Below are 27,808 nucleotides of genomic sequence, written 5' to 3'. Positions count from 1 at the left end.
AGTCAATGTGGTGCAATTATTTCGCAAAGGTCTGTATTTTAATCTGTATTTGCATCTCCTTTCACACTGTTCCACAAAAGTATGATGATTTTTGAAAGTCGCCTACCCATATGGTCACATGGCACACATGACTTGACAGACTGTCATCAGAATACAGTAATGAGACTCTATTCCAACATCTGGTTTGGTCACAGCCATGAAGAATGATTGACAGCACTTGGTGGAAATATGGAAATAATAACAGGGTTAGAACAAGGGGAGGGACTGCGGGAGATGCTGAGAACTAACTACTGAAAGAGATGTCGAAAATGTGCTCATGGCATCCGTTTACCATGGGACTGAATTACAGTGCTTGGATTTAAACCGTATCTGGCGTGTTTGCCTTTTTATACAGTTTGCACTTGAAGCAAAAAAAAAAAAAAAGCTTGTTGAGAGTTAGAAATAATTTGGATTAATATAAGCAGTTTTAGGGAGAACTTCTCCATTTCATGTACCAGCACAGTTGCACAGCGGATGCTAAAATTGGAAGCATGTGCACAGGAGGTTCTTATTATTTCACTTTTATTGTTAATTTGGTGATACTTTGTTCCTCTGAAGTACTAAAACACTCATTACCATGCAGAGAACATTTTTATGTGAATACATTACACTTCTCACTTACAGACAATTAGTAGATTATTCCCACAAAGAATCATCGTACTTTTCTCCCCTCTCTATGTTGACAAGATCTCTCCGGAGTCCTAAATAGTTTTCATGGCCTCAAGGAAAGTGAATTTCCTGTTAATTGCCTGTCTTTGTGTCTCTGTGTGTGTGCACTTTTCACTTAAAGGAACAGTTGTTTTGGTGAGTGTCTTGAGTGGAGGTGAAGATGACTGAGTGTTTACTAATGCATCTTTGTTCTTTCTGTGTGAATCTGTGTGCTGTGTGTGTTTAGGCGAGCGTTTGTTGGGCCGAAACCATGGTGATCTTCAGTGCCGGGTGGTGGAGTGTGGTCTTGCACCAGAGCCTGTGCTGCTGAAGCCTTGTGCTGCTCCCCCATGGCTCTATGGGAGCTGCTGTTGCTGACTTTCAGCCTCCGCTGCTGGCTGACAAGCTCTGCCAGTTTAGCTGAAGAAGGCCCTGCAGGCCCCCTGGACTGGCTTCTTTCTGACAAGGGCCCATTTCACCACTCACAAGAGTACACTGAATTTGTGGAGAGGAACCGTCAGGGATTTTCCACGAGATACAAGATCTACAGGTTAGTTGTAATTGAACTGAGGCTTACCATGGTTTTTGATGGTACTAGTTGGAGTTTATGCTTTATATTGGGTCAGAAGGTCAGCGGGTCATGATCCAGTATCATAATCCAGTTTTTTTACACTATATTTAAATACTTTAGCCACATTTAGAAACCTTGGGCATTATTAGAATGAATTAATATGATTTAGATAAACTTTGTTTCCCAAAATGCATTATCTGTGTTGAATTTATTTGAATCCAAACAATCCAGTAATTCCTCTTCTGTTATGTCACGCCAATTCAAATTCCAATTTATGAATTAGAAGGGAGGCTATTCTTGAATTCTGAATTCTGCTTAACCCTGTTGCTGTTTTGTTGTCTTTGCAAAACGTTTCTGTTACAATCAACATAAATCAGAACAGAACTTAAACTGTCTCTGAAGAGTTGACTGACAAGAGTTGAAATCTTCAGAATTATCTATATCATGTAATTAGACATATCTTGTCTAAATATAGAACAAAAATACAGAAATTATCACCAGGAGTGTGACATATTTTGTCATAGGCTATAGTATAATTGAAGTTCTGTGTATTGTTTGTTGCTATATACCTGATGAGTCAACATTAATTATTTCTTTGTGTCAGAATTTATGAATAATAAATGAACAGGCTTGCAGTAACATATTTTGTATATACATGCTGTATACATGCTGTTCAAAAGTTTGGGATCAGTAAGGTTTTATCACAGAAAGAAAGAATAATACTTCTTTTCCCAGTAAGGATGATTTAATTGATCAAAAGTGACAGTTAAGACATTTACATCGTTACCAAAAAAAGTCTAGCGGTTTCCACAAAAATATTAAGCAGCACAAATATTTTCAACATTGCTAATAAAAGAAAAATTTCTGAGCACCAAATTAGCATGTTAGAATGATTGATTATCCTATTAAAATAGGAAAAGGTTATTTAATTGTAATAATATTTAAAAATATAAGAATTTTACTGTATTTTTGACTAAATGTAGCCTTGATGAGCATAAAAGGCTTATTTCAAATATCTTACCTTTTCCAAAGTTTTGAAAGGTAGTGTATTCTAAAGGCCTTCTTTTTGCTGAAGTGAACTTGGCAGAATTAACATAATACACTTTTTTTTGTTGTTGTTGAATTGCAGTTCAAGGTTTTTTTGTGTGTGTGTTATTTTGTAGAATTTTGCCTGTTAGAAGGTGAACAGAAATTCCAGCTTGTAAATTACTGGTGATTTCTCATACATAATTTCCATCACTGCAGGGACAGTTATCGAATATTCATCTGTTCTCAGAGGCCACAGTTGACATCTTCTAATTTGCAGGAGCTACTTCATGGTTGCTCTGATTGGCCCTTCATCAAAACATTGGAGATTTTTTTTTTAGTCTGTTGTCTAAACCTGGTGCATCAGAGGCTCAGTGCTCCCTCTGCGAGATTAATAGTCTTATCATGTGGCCAACTGATTAGTGGGCTCTTAATTCTTATTACTCTGCATTATCACCTGTTCCCTCGAGATGGCTACTGTCGGCAGCAAGGCTGTGTTGGGGAAAGATTACAACCACTCCATGATTAAATAAGTGTGTTGTATCAAAACACTAATTGAAAAGGAGCAGCTTTCACACGGATGCCAGAGTTTAGGTAAAACATTTAAATATAGCAATTTCTCATTAAATAGACAGACTGATTAAGCTCCTAAATCTTTACTGCATTATATTATTGTAACAACTTACATGGGGTCATATGTAATGCATTTAAATGTAGATTTTCTGTTATGATATACTTAGCACTATACTTAGGCCTAGCCTAAAAAATATTTTCCAGTTCAATCCCATTCACTTCTATCTCAATATGCACTGGGCCTTGAATAATGGAACAGTTGCATTGTTTGACAGTTTGCCACTTGTATTTACACAGTTGTTGTTGATATTGTTGTCAGCTGTCACATTTAGTTATTTGTTGCCTTGTGATGTCGAGATTAGTTTGTTTGTTTGCTAAAAAAAGATTGCTTTGTTGATAATTACTCTAGTCATTTTTTATGAGGGCTTCAGTGCTCATTTAATCTTATCTTGTGATTTAGAAGAAAAAGCATTTTGCTCTATATTTCTTACAGAATATATATATATATATATATATATATATATATATATATATCCCATTTCCAGTCATGTTACATGTGCATTTTTGTTGTGAAATCTTAATTGATTTTTTTTTTTATATAAAGTAAACATAAGAACAACTTTTATATTGTTAATAACATTTCAATATGAGCATTAACTGGACTAAGCTACTTCGGTTTACTTGATTATGCATGCATCATTTTTATAACAATTAAAATGTTTTTTATAACAGGTTAAAATGTGAGTATGAAATATGATACATCAGGCTCGTGTTGTTGCCTCCTTATAAATTGCTTGTTGTATTTCTCAATTGTAAGTCGATTTGGTTTTTTCACAGTTTTTTTTTTCTTCCTTGGGTATGAACTCCATTATTATACTATGAGCAATAAAAGCCTGATGTACCAAATATACTTGAAAGTAAACAAACACAATACCATCACAGATATAAATTTTTAAAAGAAAGTATCTAATAGTCGTTTTGCTTAATATCAATTGCTTGTTCTTTTGAGTGCAGTATATGTGTACAGATAATGCATGGAAAGGATGGTAAATTCATATTGTGTTTGTGACATTCTTAGATCAGATCACATCTTTTTATGCTAATGCAGATTCTCTGTAATATGTTGCACAGCCTGGAGCCTTTTATTTAAGCACTCTTTTTCAGTGCATTTCCTTGCCGATAACAACGCATGCAACAACGCATCTCTCACAGCAGTCCTAGAGATATTAAAAGTGGCAATATGACATTGGGGATAGCTTTTTCTCCTTCAAGCACAGCTTTGTTACATTGCTCATTTCAAATAATCCGCAATGACAGGTAGAAGATGAATTACCAGAAGTGGTTCTCCTACTTACAGTGGTGTGTAACACTGTCATCTGGGTAATGAAAGTGCACCATCTCATCCCTCCTTCAATTCTCCACGTTCTTCTTGATTGAATTTGAAAGAATTTTAATGAGCTCTTTGTTGGAAAATGTTCTTTTTTTATTTGGGAGATTTCACTTTGTAGAATATTGGGAAAATGCCATGTCATAACATTCAAAGACAGGGTCCAAATATACCACCTGCTTTACTGATTCACTGCCACGGGACAGTTTCCAGAGAGGCTGATGTGCGCACAGACTGAGGCAATTCTCTCTCTCACAATCTTAATAATGTAAGTGGGAAAATCAGTTTGAAATGGCTTGTAAAAGGTAATTTCATAAAATGCTATTTCTTTTCATGATGACAGCTGCCCTTATTTGAAGTTTTCTCTTTTTAGGGCCACTTGCTTCTGTATGATATTCAAATCATCTTTTTAATACCTATCTTAAAGGCAGAGATAAAAGCTTGTGACACAAGCCTCGAGGACTTTTTATTCTGCAACAAAAAGCTGAGAAACAAAGCACAGAAAGCAGAATCGGTTTCAGTGCTGTTGTGAAGACTGATGATGACTTCGGTCGTAATGAGCATTTCATATAGCACAGCAGAAGCCCCATAGAGTGCTTCCTAGAGAAGCCTTTAAACTGCTCTCACACAAAGCCTCACCTGATAAGACAATCCAAGCTTATCGTGCTCAGCTGTGACGGGAAAGAGAATGACAGGGAGGATTTTCCGTCTTTACTTTCCTCTTTGTAGGGAACCTTTGAACTCCTGAAGGCTAGCTCATCACAGCTCCCAAAGAACTGTCCAGTCTAAAAAGTGGCTTATCATGGTGCCATGTGAAATTAAGATAGATCATCTAAATTCAAGCAAGCAGTCATCGTCCCAATTGTTGGTATAGCACATGCCAAATGCAATATTACCATTATTTACAGCAGCTGAGGGCGTAGCTTATGAAATTACCCAAAATTATATTCTGACATAAATCCAACAACAGCTTCGACCATACATTAATAATGTGTATTTTTGTGACATAATTTCGACATAATTCTATCACTTTTGCCCCTTATGAATTGCAAAATAGCAGATGGAATTAAGGGCGTTTGCTGGAATGAATCAATCAAACATCTGGGTCGGGAGGCCTCTGTCATTACTCCTGATTTAATGTGATAGATCCCCTTTCAGAAGGCCACCCCAGCTCCATCCATCACCTGTGCATGAGGTTACTCACTATTTCTCGGCTAACTGAGAGGACAGGTTCTTATAGAAGAGAGGCACACAGAGATTGGAGGGTGTTTTGAGATGTATTGAGTGTGAGATTGTGCCAATGCCTTTTGTAGAGGCATGTGCCTATTTTAGCGTATGCATAATTGCATAACGCAGAGCTTAAAATAAGGACCGGGGGTTGAAAGAATTATACAGAGAAAAGGCTTGAATACTTAATTGCCTGTAACTGCATGAATTAAATTTGTTATTTTTGTATGCATTGTGAGTTGCTGCTGGTGAGACAAAGAGGAGCATTAGTCTTGACCTTCGCTTAAGAAACAAAATAGTTTCTGTCAGGGCTAATTAAAAACAAGTTTTATTATTGCTTCATCAGCTACTCATCCTGCAATAAGTTGGCACAAATGCTTTTAGTATTTTGCTCTAAGGAAGATACATTGGTCTGCTAGGGTGTGTTTATGTCAGCTACCCAGTTCCAGTTTATTAGTCCACATGCTATTTTTCTACTTTAAAAAGTGACTTGGTGGCCTCTAATGCATGTTTTTGCATTAAAGATACCCAGCTAAAGACATGTTTCTTTTCACTGTAAGCAGTTTGGATTGCATCAATCAGCTTAAATAAAACTGTGCATCGGAAATGGTTGTGCACAGAAGCTGAAATGTTTTAAAAACAAGCCAAGCTTGCTGATTTTTTTCATCCTTTCCATTAAAAGACCTTTTAATCATATAAACAGTTTCATAGACTTTGAACAAATATTACTTAATTGGATTTGTACAGAAAACAAAGGTACAAAGCTGTCAAAAGTTTGCACCTTAATGGTATATATTAGTACCTCCCTTACAAAAATGAACCATGGTTTATTATAGGGACTTAAAAGAATATATTAGTACATTAAGGGTGTGTTTACACTTGGCAGTTTTGGTTTGATTAAAACGAACTCTTTTTCAGTTACTTTGTTAGTGCAGTTAATTCGAACACTGCCATCCAAACTTTGGTGCAGAACAAACAATCAGGCAGAGACCGCTGTCTCACCATAGCAAATAAGATTTCTGGCACTTTTTTGACTCTTTTCTGAAAGTGCATTTAGACTTGCATACAGAATGTCAGCAGTTAATTTGTATTCAATAACATTCCAATAGATTTAGAAACATTTAGTTTTTGTTCAAATGTATGATATATTGTCAACTATGTGTCATGTGGTCCTATGGAGGAAGACAAAATTGCAAAAATGCATGAGTCACCAAAGCCTGGAGCATTGTTTCTCTGTTTTTTTGCCTGGAAGGATTTCAGAGCTTTGTGGTGGTATTTTTTCATTTAGCTTTTCTTTCTCCTCCCCACTTTTATGAAAGGTATTGGTTGTCACCACAGGGCGGACTTCTATGAGTCTTTCTGTCGTGGCAGATTTCTGTCACGAAGTGTTTATTGAGCATAGCACCTGTCAGCTGCACATTCGGAGGCGGCGCCCTACGCATGGTATTCATCCCCCAAATGAAACATGCTCTGAGAACCTGAGGCTAGAGATGCAGCTTGGCAGGAGTGCTGGTTGCCCTGCAGGCCTCCTTCTATCATGTCCAAAACAGTTGAGAAATGTTAATGAAAACAGATCATTAGGGACAGGCCTGTTTACTGTCTCTGTTTTTCTCATGCAGGGAATTTGGCCGGTGGAAAGTGAATAACTTGGCTGTAGAGCGACGGGACTTCCTGAACTCCCCTTTGTCTCTCACCCCGGAGTTTATAAGAAACATTCGACTCCTGGGACGCAGACCCACTGCCCAGCTAATTACTGACAACCTGATCAAGAAATATGGGACCCATTTTCTACTGTCAGCTACACTAGGAGGTAGAAAAACATATTCCTGTGAAACATCCTCATGGTGGTTTTGCACAAAGGTCATAAATCCTATACAAACTTGAAAACCAACTAGTGTTTTTCATGCAGAATAAACACAGATAGATCTCATGCATATTTACATCTCAATTTCAACTCTATCACACCAAGCAAAATCACTTTTCCACATAATGTATTACTTCTTCCACTGTGTGATTGAAAGTGGGAGGCAGGTGTAAACAGATGGCATCGTGTCCAGAATGGGTTACCTTTCAGAAATCCACACACATTATTTTGCTCAGTTCTCAAACTCTGAGCAGTCTGTGCTTACAAGTTACTTCACGTAATGCAAAAGTATTGGCTGTACACAACTGATGTGGCCTTCGCTGCTCTGGAAAACAAGCAATATTGTGTAAGGTTAGAGCATGAAAATGGAGATGCAAGTCTTGGCTTTGCAGCAGATCTGCTTGGAATACAAACTGCCAGAGAGAGTTACAGAACATATACAGTATAAGCATTAACTGTAAAGTCACACTGATCTGCTTTATATTATAGTGCTGGAAAGAGGTTTCCTCATTAAATTTAGCTTGAGAACTGAATCTCTCAATTCGATTCCAATTGATTTATTATAGTCAAAATTTTGATTCTGCTAACACTATCTGCCAGTGCTGTGTTTTATGTTAAACCGGTAAATTGTCTTTTGAACTATTCATACAAAAAAAAACAGTTGATTATAGTAATTTGTTTTGAGAATCGGGATACACTAGACAAACTGTATGACTTTGATTCACTAAGAGTCATTGATTCGTTCAAACTTTGCATTACGTTCAGTACAGACTGCAAACTCACATTTCTATCTCAGATAAAATATAATTTCTTATGCTGAAGTTTTCATAGGAGTCTCCATTCCTGAAAACCGGTTCTTGAAACACTGATACTTGATATATGACATTACACAGCCACCAAAAATAGTTAGGGTAAAAGATTGGTTTTGGGATTTTAAGAATCAGCATAATGAACTAATAAATGATTGTTCAAATGAAGATTGTGATTAATCAGAACATCAGTATTTGGTCACATTACCAAAACATTAACTATGACTTTCGCCTCGATAAACTCCTAATTGGCTGTTTATTAATAGTTTTTTAAGGTAGTCGTTAAGTTTAGGTATTGGGTTGGATTAAGGATGTTGAATATGGTCATGCAGAATATGTGCTTTATTAGTAATAATAAACAGCCAATGTGTTAATGGTAGACGAATAAGCAAATAGTTAATAGTGAGAATTGGTCCCTATACTACAGTGTTACCCTGTATTTTTACTTTGCCCTGTAGTAATGATCAATCAGCTTATAAAAAACTACAACTTGCATCAGAATCCTTAATACATTCCGCAAGAGCATAGAACAGATCAATTCTTACTGTAAAACATTTCTATATCAATAAGCATGGTCTGTTCTGTTTCTGCTAGGAGAGGAGGCTCTGACTATATTTGTGGACAAGAGGAAGTTGAGTAAGAAAGCAGAGGCGAGCGACTACACCAGTAACAGCACGGCTGTGACTCTGGAGGCCCTGCACCAGCTGGCTGCCTCCTATTTCATAGACAGGGAGAGTACTCTGCGAAAACTGCATCACATCCAGATTGCTTCCACTGCCATCAAGGTATGTCATTAGTCAAGTCAGAGCCCACAGCTTCCTTCTTTCAACTCCTCAAGAATAATCATGTTCAGTATAACAAAGTGCTTTTTTTTTTTCTTCACTATCCCTGTTGCCATGATCCTGCTATGAAAAGTGTCATATGCTATGAGTGGGCATCTAGAGATATCCATTCACCGCTGTATATGACAAGTTCTGCACTGTGAGAAAAGAAAAGTAGCTCTGGTTGTACATGCTGTTCAATTAAATTAGATTTATGAATGGCCTATGATGCTGAGTAATTAAAATATGGGTTAAAATATGAGTTCATTTGCAAAAACTGATAACTCACCTTATCTTTTCAGAAATCAGTTTTTTTTTTTTTTTTTTCATTGCACATTCCAAATTATAAATCAAACTGCAGTTGGGTTGTTTTGATTAAGTAATAATAACTTTAATTAATAATTACAAAATTAAAGTTAAATGAAAGTACATTTTTTTATATTACATACAGGTCCTTTTCAAAAAATGTGATAAAGTTCATTATTTTCTGTAATGTACTGATAAACATTAGACTTTCATATATTTTAGATTCATTACAACACAACTGAAGTAGTTCAAGCCTTTTATTGTTTTAATATTGATGATTTTGGCATACAGCTCATGAAAACCCAAAATTCCTATCTCAAAAAATTAGCATATTTCATCCGACCAATAAAAGAAAAGTGTTTTTAATACAAAAAAAGTCAACCTTCAAATAATTATGTTCAGTTATGCACTCAATACTTGGTCGGGAATCCTTTTGCAGAAATGACTGCTTCAATGCAGCGTGGCATGGAGGCAATCAGCCTGTGGCACTGCTGAGGTGTTATGGAGGCCCAGGATGCTTCGATAGCGGCCTTAAGCTCATCCAGAGTGTTGGGTCTTGCGTCTCTCAACTTTCTCTTCACAATATCCCACAGATTCTCTATGGGGTTCAGGTCAGGAGAGTTGGCAGGCCAATTGAGCACAGTAATACCATGGTCAGTAAACCATTTACCAGTGGTTTTGGCACTGTGAGCAGGTGCCAGGTCGTGCTGAAAAATGAAATCTTCATCTCCATAAAGCTTTTCAGCAGATGGAAGCATGAAGTGCTCCAAAATCTCCTGATAGCTAGCTGCATTGACCCTGCCCTTGATAAAACACAGTGGACCAACACCAGCATCACTGACTGTGGGTACTTGACACTGGACTTCAGGCATTTTGGCATTTCCCTCTCCCCAGTCTTCCTCCAGACTCTGGCACCTTGATTTCCGAATGACATGCAAAATTTGCTTTCATCCGAAAAAAGTACTTTGGACCACTGAGCAACAGTCCAGTGCTGCTTCTCTGTAGCCCAGGTCAGGCGCTTCTGCCGCTGTTTCTGGTTCAAAAGTGGCTTGACCTGGGGAATGCGGCACCTGTAGCCCATTTCCTGCACACGCCTGTACACGGTGCCTCTGGATGTTTCTACTCCAGACTCAGTCCACTGCTTCCGCAGGTCCCCCAAGGTCTGGAATCGGTCCTTCTCCACAATCTTCCTCAGGGTCCGGTCACCTCTTCTCGTTGTGCTGCGTTTTCTGCCACACTTTTTCCTTCCCACAGACTTCCCACTGAGGTGCCTTGATACAGCACTCTGGGAACAGCCTATTCGTTCAGAAATGTCTTTCTGTGTCTTACCCTCTTGCTTGAGGGTGTCAATGATGGCCTTCTGGACAGCAGTCAGGTCGGCAGTCTTACCCATGATTGCAGTTTTGAGTAATGAACCAGGCTGGGAGTTTTTAAAAGCCTCAGGAATCTTTTGCAGGTGTTTAGAGTTAATTAGTTGATTCAGATGATTAGGTTAATAGCTCGTTTAGAGAACCTTTTCATGATATGCTAATTTTTTGAGATAGGAATTTTGGGTTTTCATGAGCTGTATGCCAAAATCATCAATATTAAAACAATAAAAGGCTTGAACTACTTCAGTTGTGTTGTGATGAATCTAAAATATATGAAAGTCTAATGTTTATCAGTACATTACAGAAAATAATGAACTTTATCACAATATGCTAATTTTTTGAAAAGGACCTGTATTAAAAGTTTGTTTTATAGCAAAAGCAGACAACTCCACATTTCATGTGTTAGAGTAAAAAAAAACACTTGTTTAATCTTTGTAATATCCTCAGACCCTTACCAAAAAGTAGTATACTTCAAGTTTATTTTATTAAGTATACTTAAGTAAAGTACAAGTATATTTTTAAGTATACTTTATGTGGTAAGTATACAAATATCAGTGTACTAGTAGTATATTTGTAAGTGTATACTTTATGTGTGCCATGGATGCCATTTTTGAACAATGAGCCTCCTGAAAAGTCACCGCATAAGTCTATGGACTGAAGGGAGGCAAGCCTCCGCTGTAACTTTACCTGCGGGTGTCGCTGTTGGATTGCGTTACTTTATAAAAAACGAATGACTTTTATACTTTTAATGCCATATTTAGTAATATTTGCAATTTATGTTTGTAATATCGATTATTTTCTTATCCAATTTTTTGAGGAGACACTGCCTCCCTTGCCTACCATGCCCATGCCCCTGATGTATATATTTACATTTACATTTATTCATTTAGCTGACGCTTTTATCCAAAGCGACTTACAATTGCTATATATGTCAGAGGTCGCACGCCTCTGGAGCAACTAGGGGGTTAAGTGTCTTGCTCAGGGACACATTGGTGTCTTACAGTGGATTCGAACCCGGGTCTCTCACACCAAAGGCATGTGTCTTATCCACTGCGCCATCACCACCCCTGCGCCATCAATGTTTAATTTAATACCAAGCCAAATTACATTATTAATCCATTGGCCAGTCTAGTGACTGCATTTTTATGCATAGCAATATTTTTGCCTGATTTCTCTGTATAGAAACAATGATGGAATTCTGTATCTGCAATAACCAGCTGGATGGAAGTAAAATACTAGATGGAAGAAAAATACAGAAAACACTATTTGGGAACTCCTAAAGAAAAAAAATTCCAGGAAAGGGTTCATCAAAAAGTAAACACAGAACAAAACAACTTTAATAATTAGCCCATTTTTTATGTTTTTTCTTTATAATGTCTTGATATCACGCTTGCCATATGCCATGCCTTAGTTTCATAAATTTACTTTCATACTCTTTAATCCTCACAGATCAACACAAACTAATTTGAAAAGCCAAAGAAAGCTTGGTGCTTCATATTTGTCACAATTAAGGATTCAGTCAATGCGCTATTTGAAGTAGCTGTTACACTTTTGCTGACAGCCATTAAAATTGGTCACACCAAGCTGTACAAATCCCCCAAACAGACATTTACTGTCACAGCAACGCACAGTTTGACACATATATTCCAGTCCACACTTTGATGATCCCTCCCCATCCCATTATATACAACAGCGCTTTCCCTCGGCACACAACTGCTGCAGTGCTTAGACGGTTTTATTACAGTTGGGAGGGCAGATCTCAGGTGTCAAGGCTGTGTTTGTCTATTGCTGGTGAGAAAAGCAAAAGAGTCTGTGAGTGACGGAAGCAGCCTGCCAGGCAGGACAGTGCAGCTCCAACAGCGCAAGAGAATGAATCGCAAAAGCAGCAGGGGCCTCTGACACACGCATCATTTCCACAGGGCGTTGACCCATGTCTACATTTCACGGGACAGACTGAGGCAAATGTTCCTCCATATGAATTCCAGATTAAAGAGAGCTGGAGTACAGAATGAGGTTTCTAGCTCCCCCCACTGGGCACCGTGGAGGGGAAATTTAGAAATTTCCTTTCATTCGAAAAGCCTATTAGTGTAGCGGTGTGCTGGGACTGTGAGAGGAAAACACTGGAGCGAAGCTCTTTACAAAGTCGGGCTTTATCCCACCTTTGTGATTTTGCTCAGATTGTTTGTCTAATGTGTGAAAACCCGAGCCATTCTGCAATCGACGGGGATCATTTTGCTCATGATTTGACAATTTCTTCATACCAGATCAGCTCTAAGCCAAGCCAGAATTGAATTTACAGCCACGATACCGTCGGAGAAACACACACTGTGTCAGAATTGTAACCGCAAGGAGACAACGCAAACTCTTTTGCAGAGAATTGACTGTTGTGTTCTGTTATCAGTAGCATTTTTCAAGCAAAATCCACCATGCTGGTCTCAGCTGACATGCCCTATTCTGTCCAGTTCATTGAGACTTTGATTAATTTATTAATCAAAAGTTTAATTTTTCTGGTCTGTTTCTGTTTGTTTGAACACAGCATATTGGTCATTCAGTTAGGTGGTCTCTTCCTGACTTAGTGAACTGTTCATAACCAAAATAAACTAAACTGAGGACCAAAATTGTGCCACAGGTCAAAACTCTGGCTGTGCGAGACCATCCATGGAAAATCTGGATATTTAGTTTTGTCTAGTGGTGCTTTCAAAAAGAAATGCTGAAGCTGTGGTATTTGTCCAGCTGTGAAATTGGAGAAAAGCTTTCTATCAGCCAAACTTGGTGGCTAATATCTCCACACAGAATATTGTTTTCTGGCTATAATTGAGATATTTCACTGATCCATAATAGCTGCTCACTATGCAGAGTGGGAATCAACACCAGACTGTTGATGTTTCACATTAAGCTTGAACAGCAGAGGATCACACAAGTCCAGGTGGCCTATAATTTGCCATTACAAGGTATTTTGTGACATGCAAAGTATTTGCTTCGAATAACAGCTGTTATCTGTAAAAGAAATCTAATATCATGCTTCACTTGTTCATCAATCAGTAGCCCTTTACCATATGGCACATCATATGGTGCATTAAATAATAAAGCATATAGGTGTATCATCTGATTGCATCAGGTATGATCGTTATAAAAAAAATCAATTGCTGCTGAGCTAAGCTTTCTGTTTTATTGCTGTTCAAGCTTTTGCTCAAGCCAGGGATTCAGGCCATATGCTAGGGATGGGTCAGGATGGAAGACTAGTTGTCTATATATTTATTTCCTCACACTCGCTTGCTTGCTTATTTATTTATTTGATTGCTTAAAAATGCATCTTGTGGAGAAAAAAAAGAGAAAAAACACTGTCAATCAAAAGTTGGTAAAATAATGCTCATCAAGGCTGTATTTATTTGATACAAAAATACAAATTAAAAACAGTAATACTATGGAATATTATTTCAATTTAAAATAACTATTTTCTATTTTAATATATTATTTTGAAATGTTATTTATTCCTGTGCATGTAAAGCTGAATTTTCAGCAGCCATTACTCCAGTCTTTAGTGTCACATGATCCTTCAGAAATCATTCTTATATGCAGATCTTGTGCTCAAGAAACATTACTCATTATCATCACAGTTGAAAACCGCTGCACTATTTAAAACTTTTGTGGAAACGATGATGCCTTCTCTTTTCAGAATTCTTTGATGAATAGAAAGCTCAAAAGAACAGCATTTATTTCAAATAGAATTGACCAATTTAATATGTAAAAAAAACAATAATAATAATTATAAAACAAAATTATAACTGTAGTGTATGTTTGTAGGAATATGTAAAATAGTTAATCTGTGCAAAATTAAAGGTCAAGATTGGTATAAAAACAAAAACAAAAAAGAAACACCCATATAGTGCAAAGCTGCATGCTGCAGAGTTCCCTGTTACCAACACTGGACTCTTCAGTGGGTTTGTGATGGAGTGGCAGAAGACAACCTTGTCTTACCTTATCTAACTGTCAGCCTGGAAAAGATATTGTCTGACAGGCCGAATCGAAAGAGATCACTGAATTGATGAAGGTTCACTGGCACCATAAGAGAGAAAAGTGTGAATCAATTATGCGTGCTTCTCTGTGTCACGATGAGAGAGTGATGACTAGAAAAGAGAAGGAAAAAATCGAGCATGATCTCTTATTGCAAATGTGGATAATAGTGGGTCTAGCTTGCAGTAAAGGTCAATTGAGATGCCTAAATCAATACGGCTACACAGTCTGACCATCATTAAGTACCCTCCGCTAAGGTTAGATAACATTCTGCATTGTAGAGAGAAATGGACTTCTGTTTTCCTTGTCGCTGTGAAAGAATCTCTGAATAAGGAAGCTAATCAATTAAATACATTTCATAACATAGCGGGGGAATACAACATTGTACAACAGCCTGCTCAGCTCTCTCAATAAGATGAGAAGAACAGTAAGTGATTATCTGTGAGAGGACCACCACTGCATGCGCATTAGCACCATTTCTGGAACAAGTGACTCACCAAGCACAGGAAGTTCTTATAATGCATCTGTTCACAGCCAGGCTGCTTATTATCCATTTTAACAAGGAAAGCATGGGAAAAGAGTTTATAACACTATTTTCCATGTAAAATACCATGGTACAGCGGTAACCGTACAGTGAAACTGATAATTTTGTGGTCTGAATTTTGTTTCCCAGGTAACTGAAACAAGGACTGGCCCTCTCGGCTGCAGTAACTATGACAACCTTGATTCTGTCAGTTCTGTGCTGGTTCAGAGTCCCGAGAACAAAGTCAATTTGCAAGGTATAAAATGTTGCATCTAGTATGTCAAGTTTTGATACTGTGGTGGGCTTTTTTTTTTTTATGTGAAACACAAAAGGCTCTTTTCCAAAAGCTAGAGAGCTCTGCTCTAAGGAGCAATTTAAGGTATCATAGTCAGGTTCTTGACATGAAGGTTGTTCCGAAATGTTGGCAGCTTAATTATGTGGCTTCCCAAGATGACTTGTGGAGAAGGCAATTTCAGAATATTTCAAGTGATAGCTTCTAAGATGACAGATGACTTAAATGAAATGCAGATTATACAATTATTCATTCAATACTGAAATGTAAGTTTTGCTTGGGAAAGAAAATGTTTTTTTATTTATTCATTCATATGTATCATCATTTATTTGATAAAACAAATATAAAAAATAGTAATATTGTGAAATATTATTAAATAACTGTTTTCTAATTTAATGTATTTTAATATATAATTAATTCATTTGATGGCAAAGCTGAATTTTCAGCAGCCATTTCTCTAGTCTTCAGTGTCACATAATTCTTCAGGAATAATTCTAATATGCTGATGTGGTTTTGATTTGATATTATCAATATTGAAAACAATTCCACTGCTTAATATTCTTTTTGTGGAAACCATGATACTTGATTATTAAAAGACACAGTAAATATAGTCTCAATTTGCACATTCCTTTGTCTTCGCATTTATACGCATAGTTGAGTCAAACCTATCCGTCACAGGATGAATCATAAGATAATTGAGTTTGATCATAATTTGTTTTGATTATTGTGCACAGTATGCATACTCACTAGGTTTTGGAAAAGAGTCAAAATCACTGTAACGGCAAAAGCACTTGTTAAGAAGTTTTCAATTGCTGAACAGAGAATATGGTATCTTCAGGCACCGCATTTCTACCAAGTGTGTGTGCGCTTTGTGACCACATGACTCTCTAATCAGGTAACCCAGTATTCATATAACAGTCTTTCTTTTCTCTGTAACTGAAGGCTTGCAGGTCATTTTGCCAGATTATCTCAGAGACACTTTCGTCCAAGCAGCTCTTAGTTACATTGCCTGCAATGGAGAGGGAACCTTTGTCTGTCGAGACAATGACTGCTGGTGCAAATGTGACCCCAAGTTCCCAGAGTGCAACTGCCCCTACATGGATATCCAGGCCATGGAGGAAAGCCTTTTGCGAATCTCTGAATCATGGGCTCTTACCTACAAGGAGTTTGGAGATTCAGGTAGGAGACTGAATTCAACTGAATAATTTTTGTTATTCGTTTGTTCCTATGAAGAAACATCTCAATCACCACAATAATTAATTTAGAGCCTATTTTGGAATTGTATTGTATAATTATTATTAGTTAGTAGTTTAGAAAATTGTGTAATTTACTACTGTTCATTCATTGCTGAAGATGGACAAACAGTCATTTAACTTTCTTAACTAACACTACGGGCAAAACCATCTTTACATACTAGTCAGTCTTTGAGATTTTAGGCTATTTTGCTTTCATAACATATTCCTTTTTTTTTTTTTTTGCATACTAGTGAGGGAAAAAACATCCAAAATACACATTTAAGTGTTTATTTGATTAAACCTTATCTATTCGCGACTGCAGATTTCAATTACAGTGCATTTTTGTAAAGGCCATTTCCTCTAAATTATTATTTTTTTTCTCCTGCACTGAGCCAGAAACGTCCACTTCAGCACTTACACACTCAATAAACTTTACAGTTTCATTCCTGTCTATGTTTTGAAAGTTTTTACAGAATGATTGTTCATATATAATTCATGTTGTTATTTATATAATATTTTATTCCTATAAACATGGTGAAAATTCTATCTGTTGACAGACTTTTCTGATAAAAAAGGATATCCCAAATTTCCCTGTGTTAGAACCTTTAACTTTAATATGGAGAAAAAATTATTTTGAACTTGGCTTTAACAGATTTTTCAGATTTGTGTTCTGGAAACTGATGCATATTTAATTAGATGATGCATCATTTGCATATTTTAAAGTAAGATTTCTGTAAGATTTCTGAAAACTTGTAATACGCAGAAATGTATATTAATGTACTGTGAATAATCAACTGGGGAATTACGGCAATAACTATTGGTTAAAAATTTTACCCTGTTGACCTGTGGTGTCTAGTATAATTTCAGTACTTTTTCACACTGGTCACTGGTCTGAATAAATATGAACAACTTTCAGTGAATCCTGACATTCCACACACAATGTCCTTCAGAGACAGTGTGGGATTAGAAAAAAAGGTCCTGCTCAACATATTGCCTTACAGTATGTTGAGCAGAATTAATCACCCATAAAATGCTTTATTGCCCATCCAGCATCTTTCATCAAGCATATGAATGAGAGCACTTAGCATAATGTTTAGGTACTGTATTACTGCCTGTCGAGGTCACCCCACAGTGACCATTAATGCTTGAGCAAAATTAAAACGCATGGATTTTTTTTTCTTCCACACTCTCATCCTTTTCCCCTCTTCCCAAAATATCCCTGAGTTCAATTACTTTCAAAGTTTATGTTATTAGAGCTATCAGGAAGTGCCAGATATACATACTTTCTCAGGTATCGTAAATGTGTCCTTCTGATGCATCAAAGGCATTCAGCATTCTGCCCCATCAGCTAAAATGAAATGCTCTGTAGGAACCGCATGAAAAAATGTCTCTTCACTGAAATGATTCCTTCTTATTGCCAAGGAGAGTGAGAGTGCATTAAGGCATTTATCCACTGTTCAATCAAGTTTACATGACAACATTTCCTATATCTGAGAGAACGTACTCTTTCCTCAACAGATGAGTTCAAAACATTTCTGATGAGGCTGCCGCAGAATTTCTTCCTCAACTCCTCGATGATCCAACATTTGTGGTCGCTGGATGGTGTATTTCAGCGGCGCTATGAGCAGCTGGAAAACAGCATGAAAAGTCTCTTCAAGCGAGCCCAGCGCGTGGTTTACAAGCTCTTCAGCCTCAGCAAGAGGTGCCAAAAACAGCCCCACATCAACTTACCACGTGAAAGGTGAGCACAACAGACTCATTATCTCCTCATTGTTGTGGTGATAAATACACTGATACTAAATTCCGAAATGGAATAATGCCCCCAATTACTGTATCCAGAGAGGAAACACTTCACATAGTGTTTATCATCATTATTACTTGTGTTCATGAGTGGCCTGCATTTCAGACTCCACGGGCTGCCGTGAGGAATGTTTGTCAGCGTGCTTCAGAGGGAAAGGGAGCACTAGTGCTCTTGTCTCCAGGGAGACATCTTTGTGTTTACCCACAATCAATAAGACTAAAGTCGGTATAGTGGTTCTCAACTGGTTTTGCTTCAGGCCCTAGATTTTACATCGGCTACCAAGCACCAACACAGTTTATTAGGGATTTAACAATATTAAAATCTCACGATACAATATTATTGCGGTATGAAGTCCACGATATGATATTTATTGCTATATTTAAAAAAACAAATGAAGAACTTTTCAAATTAAATTATTCTATCTAATGCACTTTGAGAGTTCAAAATGAAGAGAAATCTAAAGTCAGTAGGGAAATTACAATACTTATTTCTTAATTTGTATACTTGAAAGAGATATTTTGAATTTGGACTGGAGTAATGTTACCCATTTAAACTGCTAGCTATCAGCAATTCATACTGCACTTTTAAGCTTTTATTTTGACTGAAATGGCAGTAGAGCTTTTATTCTGAAGGAAAACTCCACTCCCAAGACTACACTTTTTGCCCGGAAGGCCTATCATTTCATATCATCATGTGACCACGATAATATCGAGACAGTTTTGCTATCGCAATATTGATACATCCCTACAGTTTATTGTGCAAATGCCCTTAAAATGAAACATTTTCGAAAAATATGTTAGTGAAGTTTTATCTGGATCATATTTTCTTCTACATCTGCATAGTTTTCTTCATGGTGTGGAAGTTTGAGAGCAGCCTGTCCATGTCGGCATCTTTTGTATTTACACTAATTATTGTGTTATCCTAACTATAGACAATTATATGGTTAAATAAATGAAAATAAAGTTTATTCATTCAATAAAAATCAGTGATTAACACATTGAATACCCAAATTAATGTAGAAGGAACATAAAGGAGATAATTATGAATAAATAAATTAAACATACATTTGTAAATGTGAGAAAAATGGATGCTGCATTAAATTGCATTAATTGTATTTTTAACATTACATAGTCCATATTAATCAGAACAATTAGCATATTATTTTTCACAGCCCTAATTTAATGATTTGTCAAAACAGACCTGCAACCCATTTTATGGCCATAATCCACCAGTTGGGAACCAGCAGTTCAGAGCAGTGTTATATTTTAAGTTTAGACCTTCAAATCTCATTCAGTATCAGAACATTTGTAGGTTTGCGAAAATGAAACATGAAGCAATTGCTGTTAGAGAGAGATGCTAAGTGACAGTTTTGCCATATTTTAAACAGAAGAAGGGAACAATGCCCTTACTGTTTTAGATTACTTTTTGTAGAACAGAATTATGTTTGTGCTAGTTTTAATCTTGTCATCTGCTGCAGTACCGGCTCTGGATACATGACAATTTAATCTCAACAATCATCGTTTAGGCAGACTAACTGATATTGATGTTTATCTTATCTTAGGCCACAGTCATATTGGCTGAACTACTTCCAGTCTTTATTATACTGCTCCGAAAACAACCAGCTAGGATCCTTCTCAGAAGAGCTGCACACTTGCATTTGTGCATATGACCACAGTTCCTGCCAGGTGCCCACACCATGCTCTGTGGGTGAAGGTGCCGCCTGCGCTGCTTGTGCTAACGACAACCACACTCGCTGCGGCAGTTGCAACGTCGGCTACATGTTAAGTCAAGGGTCCTGTCGACCAATGGTGGCAGATTCTACCGAGAACTACCTGGGCTTTGAGACTGATCTTCAAGATCTGGAGCTACGCTACCTCCTACAGAGAGCCGATCGACGTTTGGAGGTCCACGCTATCTTCATCAGCAACGATATGCGGCTGAATAGCTGGTTCGATCCTTCATGGAGGAAGAGGATGCTGCTTACGCTAAAGAGTAACAAATACAAATCCAACCTGGTCCATATGCTCTTAGGCATCTCCCTTCAAATTTGCCTTACGAAAAACAGCACTCTGGAACCTGCGCTCACGCTCTTCATCAATCCCTTCGGAGGCAGCCACTCAGAAAGTTGGTTAATTCCTGTGAACGAGAACAGTTTTCCAGACTGGAAGTCTGCTAAGCTGGACCTTCCACTAGAATGCTTTAACTGGACCTTGACTTTGGGCAACAAGTGGAAGACCTTCTTTGAGACCATCCACATTTACCTGAGAAGCCGCATCAAAACTCCAGGCACCGGGGCCAATGACAGCGTTTACCTGGAGCCTTTGGAAATGGCTGACCCTATTAGAAATCTGGGGTATATGAAGATCAACAGCATTCAAGTGTTCGGTTACAGTATGCATTTTGACCCGGAAGCAATCCGGGACTTGATCCTGCAGCTGGACTACCCGTACACGCAGGGCTCGCAGGACTCGGCCTTGCTCCAGCTGCTGGAGATCCGGGACCGGGTCAACCGACAATCTCCACCGGGCCAGCAACCTCTGGACCTGTTCTCCTGCTTATTACGGCACCGTCTCAAACTGACAGCTAATGAGGTGGTGCGCATTCACGCCTCGCTTCAGTCCTTCAATGCCCGTTTCCCCAATTCTCTGGATTATGAGACCACTAAACTCTGTAGCTAACGGCTAAATCATCACAGCAGACAGCAATAGAACAACTGTAAAAATGCAGAATAGACTGTTAAAGTCAAAGCTGCAATGACTTTCCGTGATAGAGACACTTTTGGACACTGATGACAGTTTTTTTTTTGTGACTTTACTTTCGCAAGTAGATCATCTTGCTCAAAAACAGACTCATTTTTATTGTACAGTACACCGAGTTCAAAGAAGAGATTTAAAAAATATGTGGAGTGTTTGTTTGTAATTTTTATATGTTTTTTTTTCTTTTGCTTCAGTGACAGTGCGCTTTCCTTGCAAAGAATACAGTGATGTCAGTCAATTTTGTAGATAAATTGTTATTAAAACATCATGGTTGTAATGGAGTAATGGTTGCATTTATTTATCAGCATATTTTTATTGCTATGTGACGGTTTAGTTTATTGGAAAATGAAACTCATTTTATATTTGCAATTGAGTGCACTTAATGAGGAATTAAATGCATTGAACATATGACTTACAACTTTGATAAAATAATAATGAAAGTTTTATTGACATAATTATATTACATGCTTGTTAAGTTCATGTTAATTTATTTTTATTCACATCTCATTGGAAGAGAGAGTGTTTTTTTTTTTCATTACTAAAAGCATTACAAAGTCCTGTACATTATCAGTAACCTGGAGTATTATGATTTACTTATATTTCTATGCTGATGTTACATGTGTCCCTTCTATTGATGATCATTCTTAACCACATTGGCACAGTTATTCTAGGGTTTTAAGCCAAACCAAAGTTTTTTTCTCTCTCTCCAGTTAGTCATTATTGAAGGCAAGAGGGTTGATTTAACAGTGTAAAGGGGTCTGTGACTATAATATTGAAAAATTTTGAATGGAGCCACATATGCAATGATTTGAGCTGAATGTTTTCTATTGATATTCTGGATTCATCTAAACATTGTTTATTTTCAGTATTTGGAATTCAGGGTTTGCATTTGTCTAATCATGTTTTTATTATTTCTTTATTTTTCCATTCATATCTTTCCTTTACACATTGTTTTATTTTAACCACACACTTTGTTACATCAGAACAAAGAAATTTCTCTGAACCATAAAATATATATGATTGCAAATGAGCCTTATACTGGAATGTAACAGCGTTGCCAAAATGGGACAAAGATTGTGGAATCCAGTGTGCCTTTGTGAATACACAGTATACAGTTTTGATTTACTTATTTTGTGCATATCAGTATCAGTACATAATGCCTATTTTTTGCTGTTCATGCTTGGCAGATTTATGTTTTCAGCTATTTCTCACTTTTTTCTTGGATTACAGTACATTAATTTAGACAGTGTGAATGCTAATGAGTTAGAATCAACACATGATGACAGATTACATTAATGCCAACAAAAAAAGTGTCAATCGCCTCTTCGTAATCTGTGTTTGCACCTTTCACCTAGAATTAGCACAATAAATAAAATGAGCCTTACCTACGTAACTCACTCTCTTTCAAAGTTTACATATTTTCTTTGCAGTATAATAAGCATTTTACGCTGCAAAAATCCAACAGAATATAAACTGCAAACAATATTTTTATAACTTTTATGAGAAAAAAGAAAGATTTGTGCTTGCAATGACTAGGAGAGTTCTCGGTAGCACTTTAGTATAGGGAACAATAATGCTCACCATTAACTAGTTGTTTATTAGAATGCCTATTATTAACATATTGGCTATTTATTACTACTTATAAAGCACATATTCTGCATGTCCATATTCTAATCTCAATACCTGAATTTAACAATGACCTTACTAACTATTAATGAGATGCAAATTAGGAGTTTATTCAGGCAAAGGTCATAGTTAATGATTTGTTAATGGCAAGAATTGAACCTTAAAATAAAGTGTGACCGAGTTTTCATCCGAGAGATTTTAACATTGAAACTGCAAATTGCAAGTAAAAGGATGATGCTTTTCCAGGCTGGTTTTCTCATTCAAGGCATATTTTCAACAAGGCTGTTTTACATCTGTAGAAAATCTACCTGCAATTGGCACAGATTTGATCATGTAAAGGTCAAAGGATTGTGCACCAAAGGAAATTGTACATGTTTGAAGAAAAGTTGCACATAATAAGATATTAGAGACACCTTCTCTCCATTTGTGCTTCCCTAGAAAAGAAGCTTCTTAGAGGGAAGATCACTACTTTTATGCCTTCTTGGAGCATCTACCCGCATTGCAGCTACTGCAACATTTTCACATGTGGAACACCCCACGCTGTAGCAATTACTCTGCGAACACAAATGACCAAGGGAGCAGTTACTGCCAGAATGCATACACAAATCACCTGCGTGCTGCACCAAGAGCCTGTAAAATGAGAGCTTGTCAGTTGTGCTGAAATGAGTTGACACATTGTTGTAATGACAAATATGACAATAAGAAATCGCAAAACATTACATAGGCAATCGGTCTTTCTCGCAGCCAGACAAACAATTTATCATTCTGTTGTAATTGTACAGAAAGAGCTATGGAAAAGAAAAGACTGAACATTGCATTATATTTACTGTGCAGCTCCTTTGATGAAGATGGAAAACTCACCAGCACAGACAGAGATTAAAGAAAGAGCATACATCAACTTAGTAGGTTAGCCCTTTATTCACTAAGCACTCTGAGGCTGTGTGCCAACACTTGATCAATAGTGGCCGTGTTGCCTCTTTGATCTCCTCAATGTAAACATTGTGATGTTCTTGTGATTCACGATGAAGATGCATTGCTAACTTGACACTAACTTTATCTTGGACTTCACTGTAGGTTTCTGGAGGGCCAGATACTGCAGTGAACAGGAGGCAGGCAAAAGGTAGCTGTCTGCTGCCAATAAATCAATGTGCAGCTTTATTACCTGAGAGAACAAAAGGATCCGCAGGGAGATCAATGCCATCAAGAACCACCGACTCACAAACCAGTGGCATTTTGTTGTCCAGGGCCAGGACCGTATCAACAGCAATTTATTACTCACACTGTCCTTTCCACTTGATGTAGTTTGTATGAGCACAAATCAATCACGATTTTACATCCAATTAGAATTTATCGTTGAATTGCACCATTGTACTCCCTTTTGATGTTGATGTTGCACAATTTTGTATGCACACGCTAAACATGATGTTTAATTCTAAATAGTATCATAATTAAGCAATACCACAACAGTAACTATTGAGTAACTTGCATTTTAGAAACACAATTCGAGTCAACTCATGAGTAGCAACAAAATTTGAAATACTAAAATATTAGTATCTGGTATTGTCTAGTTACATCTCTGAAGCATGTTACCATACCAATATTTACATTTTCACACACCAAAGATTTAAATAGGTAAACATGACTAATTCTAATATCAAATTCAAAATGAATAGTGAATAAATACAGTGAATAAATAAGACATTCTCAAGAGTCCAAGGACATAGAAAAACGAAGTATAAGCTTATAAGCACATAAGGTTAGAGAAATAAATTATAAAGGTCACTGATCTTAGATACACTGCAGAAATATATTGCCTCCAAAAACAGCCCTTTTGGGAATCCAGGGCACTCTGCTGGCTGACATAAACAAGTAAAAATAAATAGAAGAGGACACTGCTGTGCTAAAAGCTGCATGTGGTCTGTTGGACTTGAGAAAATAAGTGACTTTAACAACCTTCCCGCTTTCAACATTAAAATCCTGCTACAGTACATACGCGGCACCCTTTCAGGTCCAAATAGATATATATAACTATTCCCAACTTGCACAATTTTCTCTTTAAACTACATCCTCACTAGTTTCTCCACAGAAAGCTAAAATGTTCCACTCCTGAAGGATTATGTAGTCCTACATTATCCCTCTTGATCACAACAAGCTGAAGCATTCCCTTAGGGGAGGGCCTACACCTGCTTCAAACTGAACTGTTTGATGAGCTTCGCTGTAATGAAGAGTCAGAGGAATTCAAAAATTTGCATCCAGTTCCCAGAATGCAACTACTTCACAAATATATTAAGCGTGACCTACAGAGCCAGGCAGACTACTTAATGTATATTAATGCACTCAATAACAAGGTGCTTTATGGATTTATCCAACTTAATTTAAAACTATTTGTGTTTCAACTTCAGGCAAGCATGTCCATTGAATCATTTATAGAAATATGCCCATTTATTTGCATTTTCGTTTATTTGAGTTCTGGCACTATGATTATGAGATCTCACCAGACAAATTTGAGAGTGCAAAAGCACAGGAGATTGATGTCTGATCCATTGTGTTGATCTCAGTGAGTTTTGATCTCCTGGTTCTGGTATCTGAGGAGATGATTATAAGACAAGTTCAACCTGAAAGAAACAAATAGGACCCAATCAGTCCCAGCTCACAAGAACCTTAGAAAGAATTTTAAATTGCCAACAAATTGCTTTTGGGGATCCCTTAGCTGGGTTCTAAATGCATCTTTTATTAGATAATCCCCTAGCACAGCAAATACTCATCCGGGATTTTTCGTAGAGCAGGAGTCTTTTATGACCTATAACAGGACTAAAGGCACATTGTACAAAAGTCTTTTTATCAGGGTGCCTGTTTGAGACTTCTGTGTCATTGTGCGTGTGCATTAGGGTATGAAAATGTGATTCAATGAAGAACTTTGGTTGAGGCGTGCAAGAAAATCGACTTTAAAAGGCAAATCCATTAGCCTCATCAAGCGTTCTATATTTGTGCATATTTTAATGGTAGGTTGGAACAAGAAATGCGTAAACACAATATGTTGATGGCTTTATAAATTCAGTGGAATATCTGCAGTCTGTGAGAATACTACAAATGAATAGATAAGTAAATACTAGTACAGAACAAAACATTCTTCTTGAATTTCTGTGACTTACAATAACCACAGAAAGAAATACAAAAGGTTTAAATTGATAACTGGTTGTGTTCCCAAATGTAAAATCATTTGATGATGACACCACAGGCGCTTTGGCACAAAAAGCGCATTATTGTTTATTTCACTGATATTCAGGCTACAGGCTGAATGACATTTCAAAAAGACATTTGTTCATTTGTTGTTACACTCAACAGGATACAAGAAGCATATTGTCTTACATTCAGCTTTTCATGGGCTGCTCCAGGCATTTAAAATCAAGTAAAGGATAATGTTTCGTGAAAAGATAAACCTGGATTTAATGCGGTATAAACAGAATAAATTATAAAAGAAAATTATGAACCAAAAGGCCTTTGAAAGACTGTTCAAATTGCTGATATTACTGATGTTGTTTCAAAGATGCCACCAATCACGATCATCTATTGCTGACAGATCAACCATACTGACTCAGCCGTGATGGCTGTGAATTATTTTGACATGCAAAACTAAACAGACAATTAACAGAGCATGTTTAACAGAGATATAAATCTAAGTTTCATCAAACTTAGAGTCTAATATTAGCATAGGACTGTCAAAGTTAATGTGCTAACAAATGCAATTAATTTTTTATTTTTTTTTGTGAACACCATCAATGAATTAGTTTAATTTTACATTATAAATGTTTTATTCTGTTCTGTGTGACTGATCCATGCTCCAGGTTCACAAACACACAAAAGTCCCTAGAGGAGACTACATTTAGCAGTAAAGGAAGAAAGATATTATTTCTGGACTATTTATTCAAAGCTGTTATTTCTCATGTTAGACATGACTGCTGCATGCCTCTTTAAAATCTTTCGAATCACTGTTTCAAAGCATAAATTGAAATTGCCCTGTCATGTGATTGCAGCAAACACACAGGTTTTGAAATTCAGATAGCTCATCAAAGGACATTGATCTGTTGAACCAATATGGTTTTAAATGTTCAAAAAACAGACATTACAAATTAATAAAGGAACACATAATATACAGACTTTTAATATTTAATGGTATTTGATGATTTCCTGATTGCTGAAAAGGCTTTCTGGAATACATTTATAATTGGTTTGTAAAAGTTTGTATGTTTTGTCAGAGATTTTGTTGCTTCATACTGTTTTGACCAGCAGGTGTTGGCAGCATGTGATGTTTCCATCACATTTTGTGAAGCAAGTGTTTGCAGATTAAAGGATTCCAAAAGATTTGTTCCTCCAATCGCTAAATGTAACATTTCTTAACCAGTTCACTATTAGTTATAAGCACACATAAAATGCACGCAACTAACAGAAAGCAAAGAAAAGACTATCTTACTGAATATTTTCACAAACTAACATCTCATTGGGTAAAAGAACTCAACCAAGGCACAGCTGGCAATCTTTAGAATGATGGTAACACCCCCTCCAAATGCCAAAAATAATAGAACACTACCAGGTTTCCTGCCTTTTCATCTCAGCTCAAATCACAAAGAACACCTAATTTTAACAATTCCTTTCCTCATCCAGTTGTGTGCAAAGCATGCTGGGAACTATAAATCTCCTGCTCAGGTTCAGTTCATAGCAACTATGATCCAGTCCCAACTTCTGTTTAACAAATTTAATTGAATCGCACACAATAAATGTTCAAGAACTTTGCTGCATTGTTGCATTCAATTAGTTACCTGAAGGGCTGCCAAGAGTTTGATCCCAAGGTGGAAAACGCTACAATTTATCCACAAATTTGAGTAATTTTTCAACAGTAAAATGCAGGTGTTTCTAGCACGC

General features: G+C 37.0%; 2 protein-coding genes across 3 annotated transcripts in view; one reads left to right on the top strand and one right to left on the bottom strand.

The window, feature by feature from the left end:
• LOC306844405 (uncharacterized protein) overlaps positions 1–27,808 on the bottom strand; it is a 205,669-nt gene that overhangs the window by 103,527 nt on the left and 74,334 nt on the right. The gene's annotated exons all lie outside the window — the stretch shown is intronic.
• LOC306844406 (BMP/retinoic acid-inducible neural-specific protein 3-like) lies at positions 935–22,645 on the top strand. The gene is made up of 7 exons (XM_079376505.1): positions 935–1,237; positions 7,091–7,281; positions 8,739–8,929; positions 15,329–15,434; positions 16,413–16,649; positions 18,224–18,446; positions 20,068–22,645. Exons 1-7 carry the CDS (start codon positions 1,038–1,040, stop codon positions 21,182–21,184), a joined length of 2,265 nt encoding a protein of 754 aa, XP_079232631.1. The 5' UTR covers positions 935–1,037; the 3' UTR covers positions 21,185–22,645.

The sequence above is a fragment of the Barbus barbus genome (assembly GCF_936440315.1).
Source record: "Barbus barbus genome assembly, chromosome: 25".
Lineage (NCBI taxonomy): Eukaryota > Metazoa > Chordata > Actinopteri > Cypriniformes > Cyprinidae > Barbus > Barbus barbus.
Note: the sequence above shows the minus strand (reverse complement) of the source record. Positions and strands in the feature narration are given on the sequence as shown.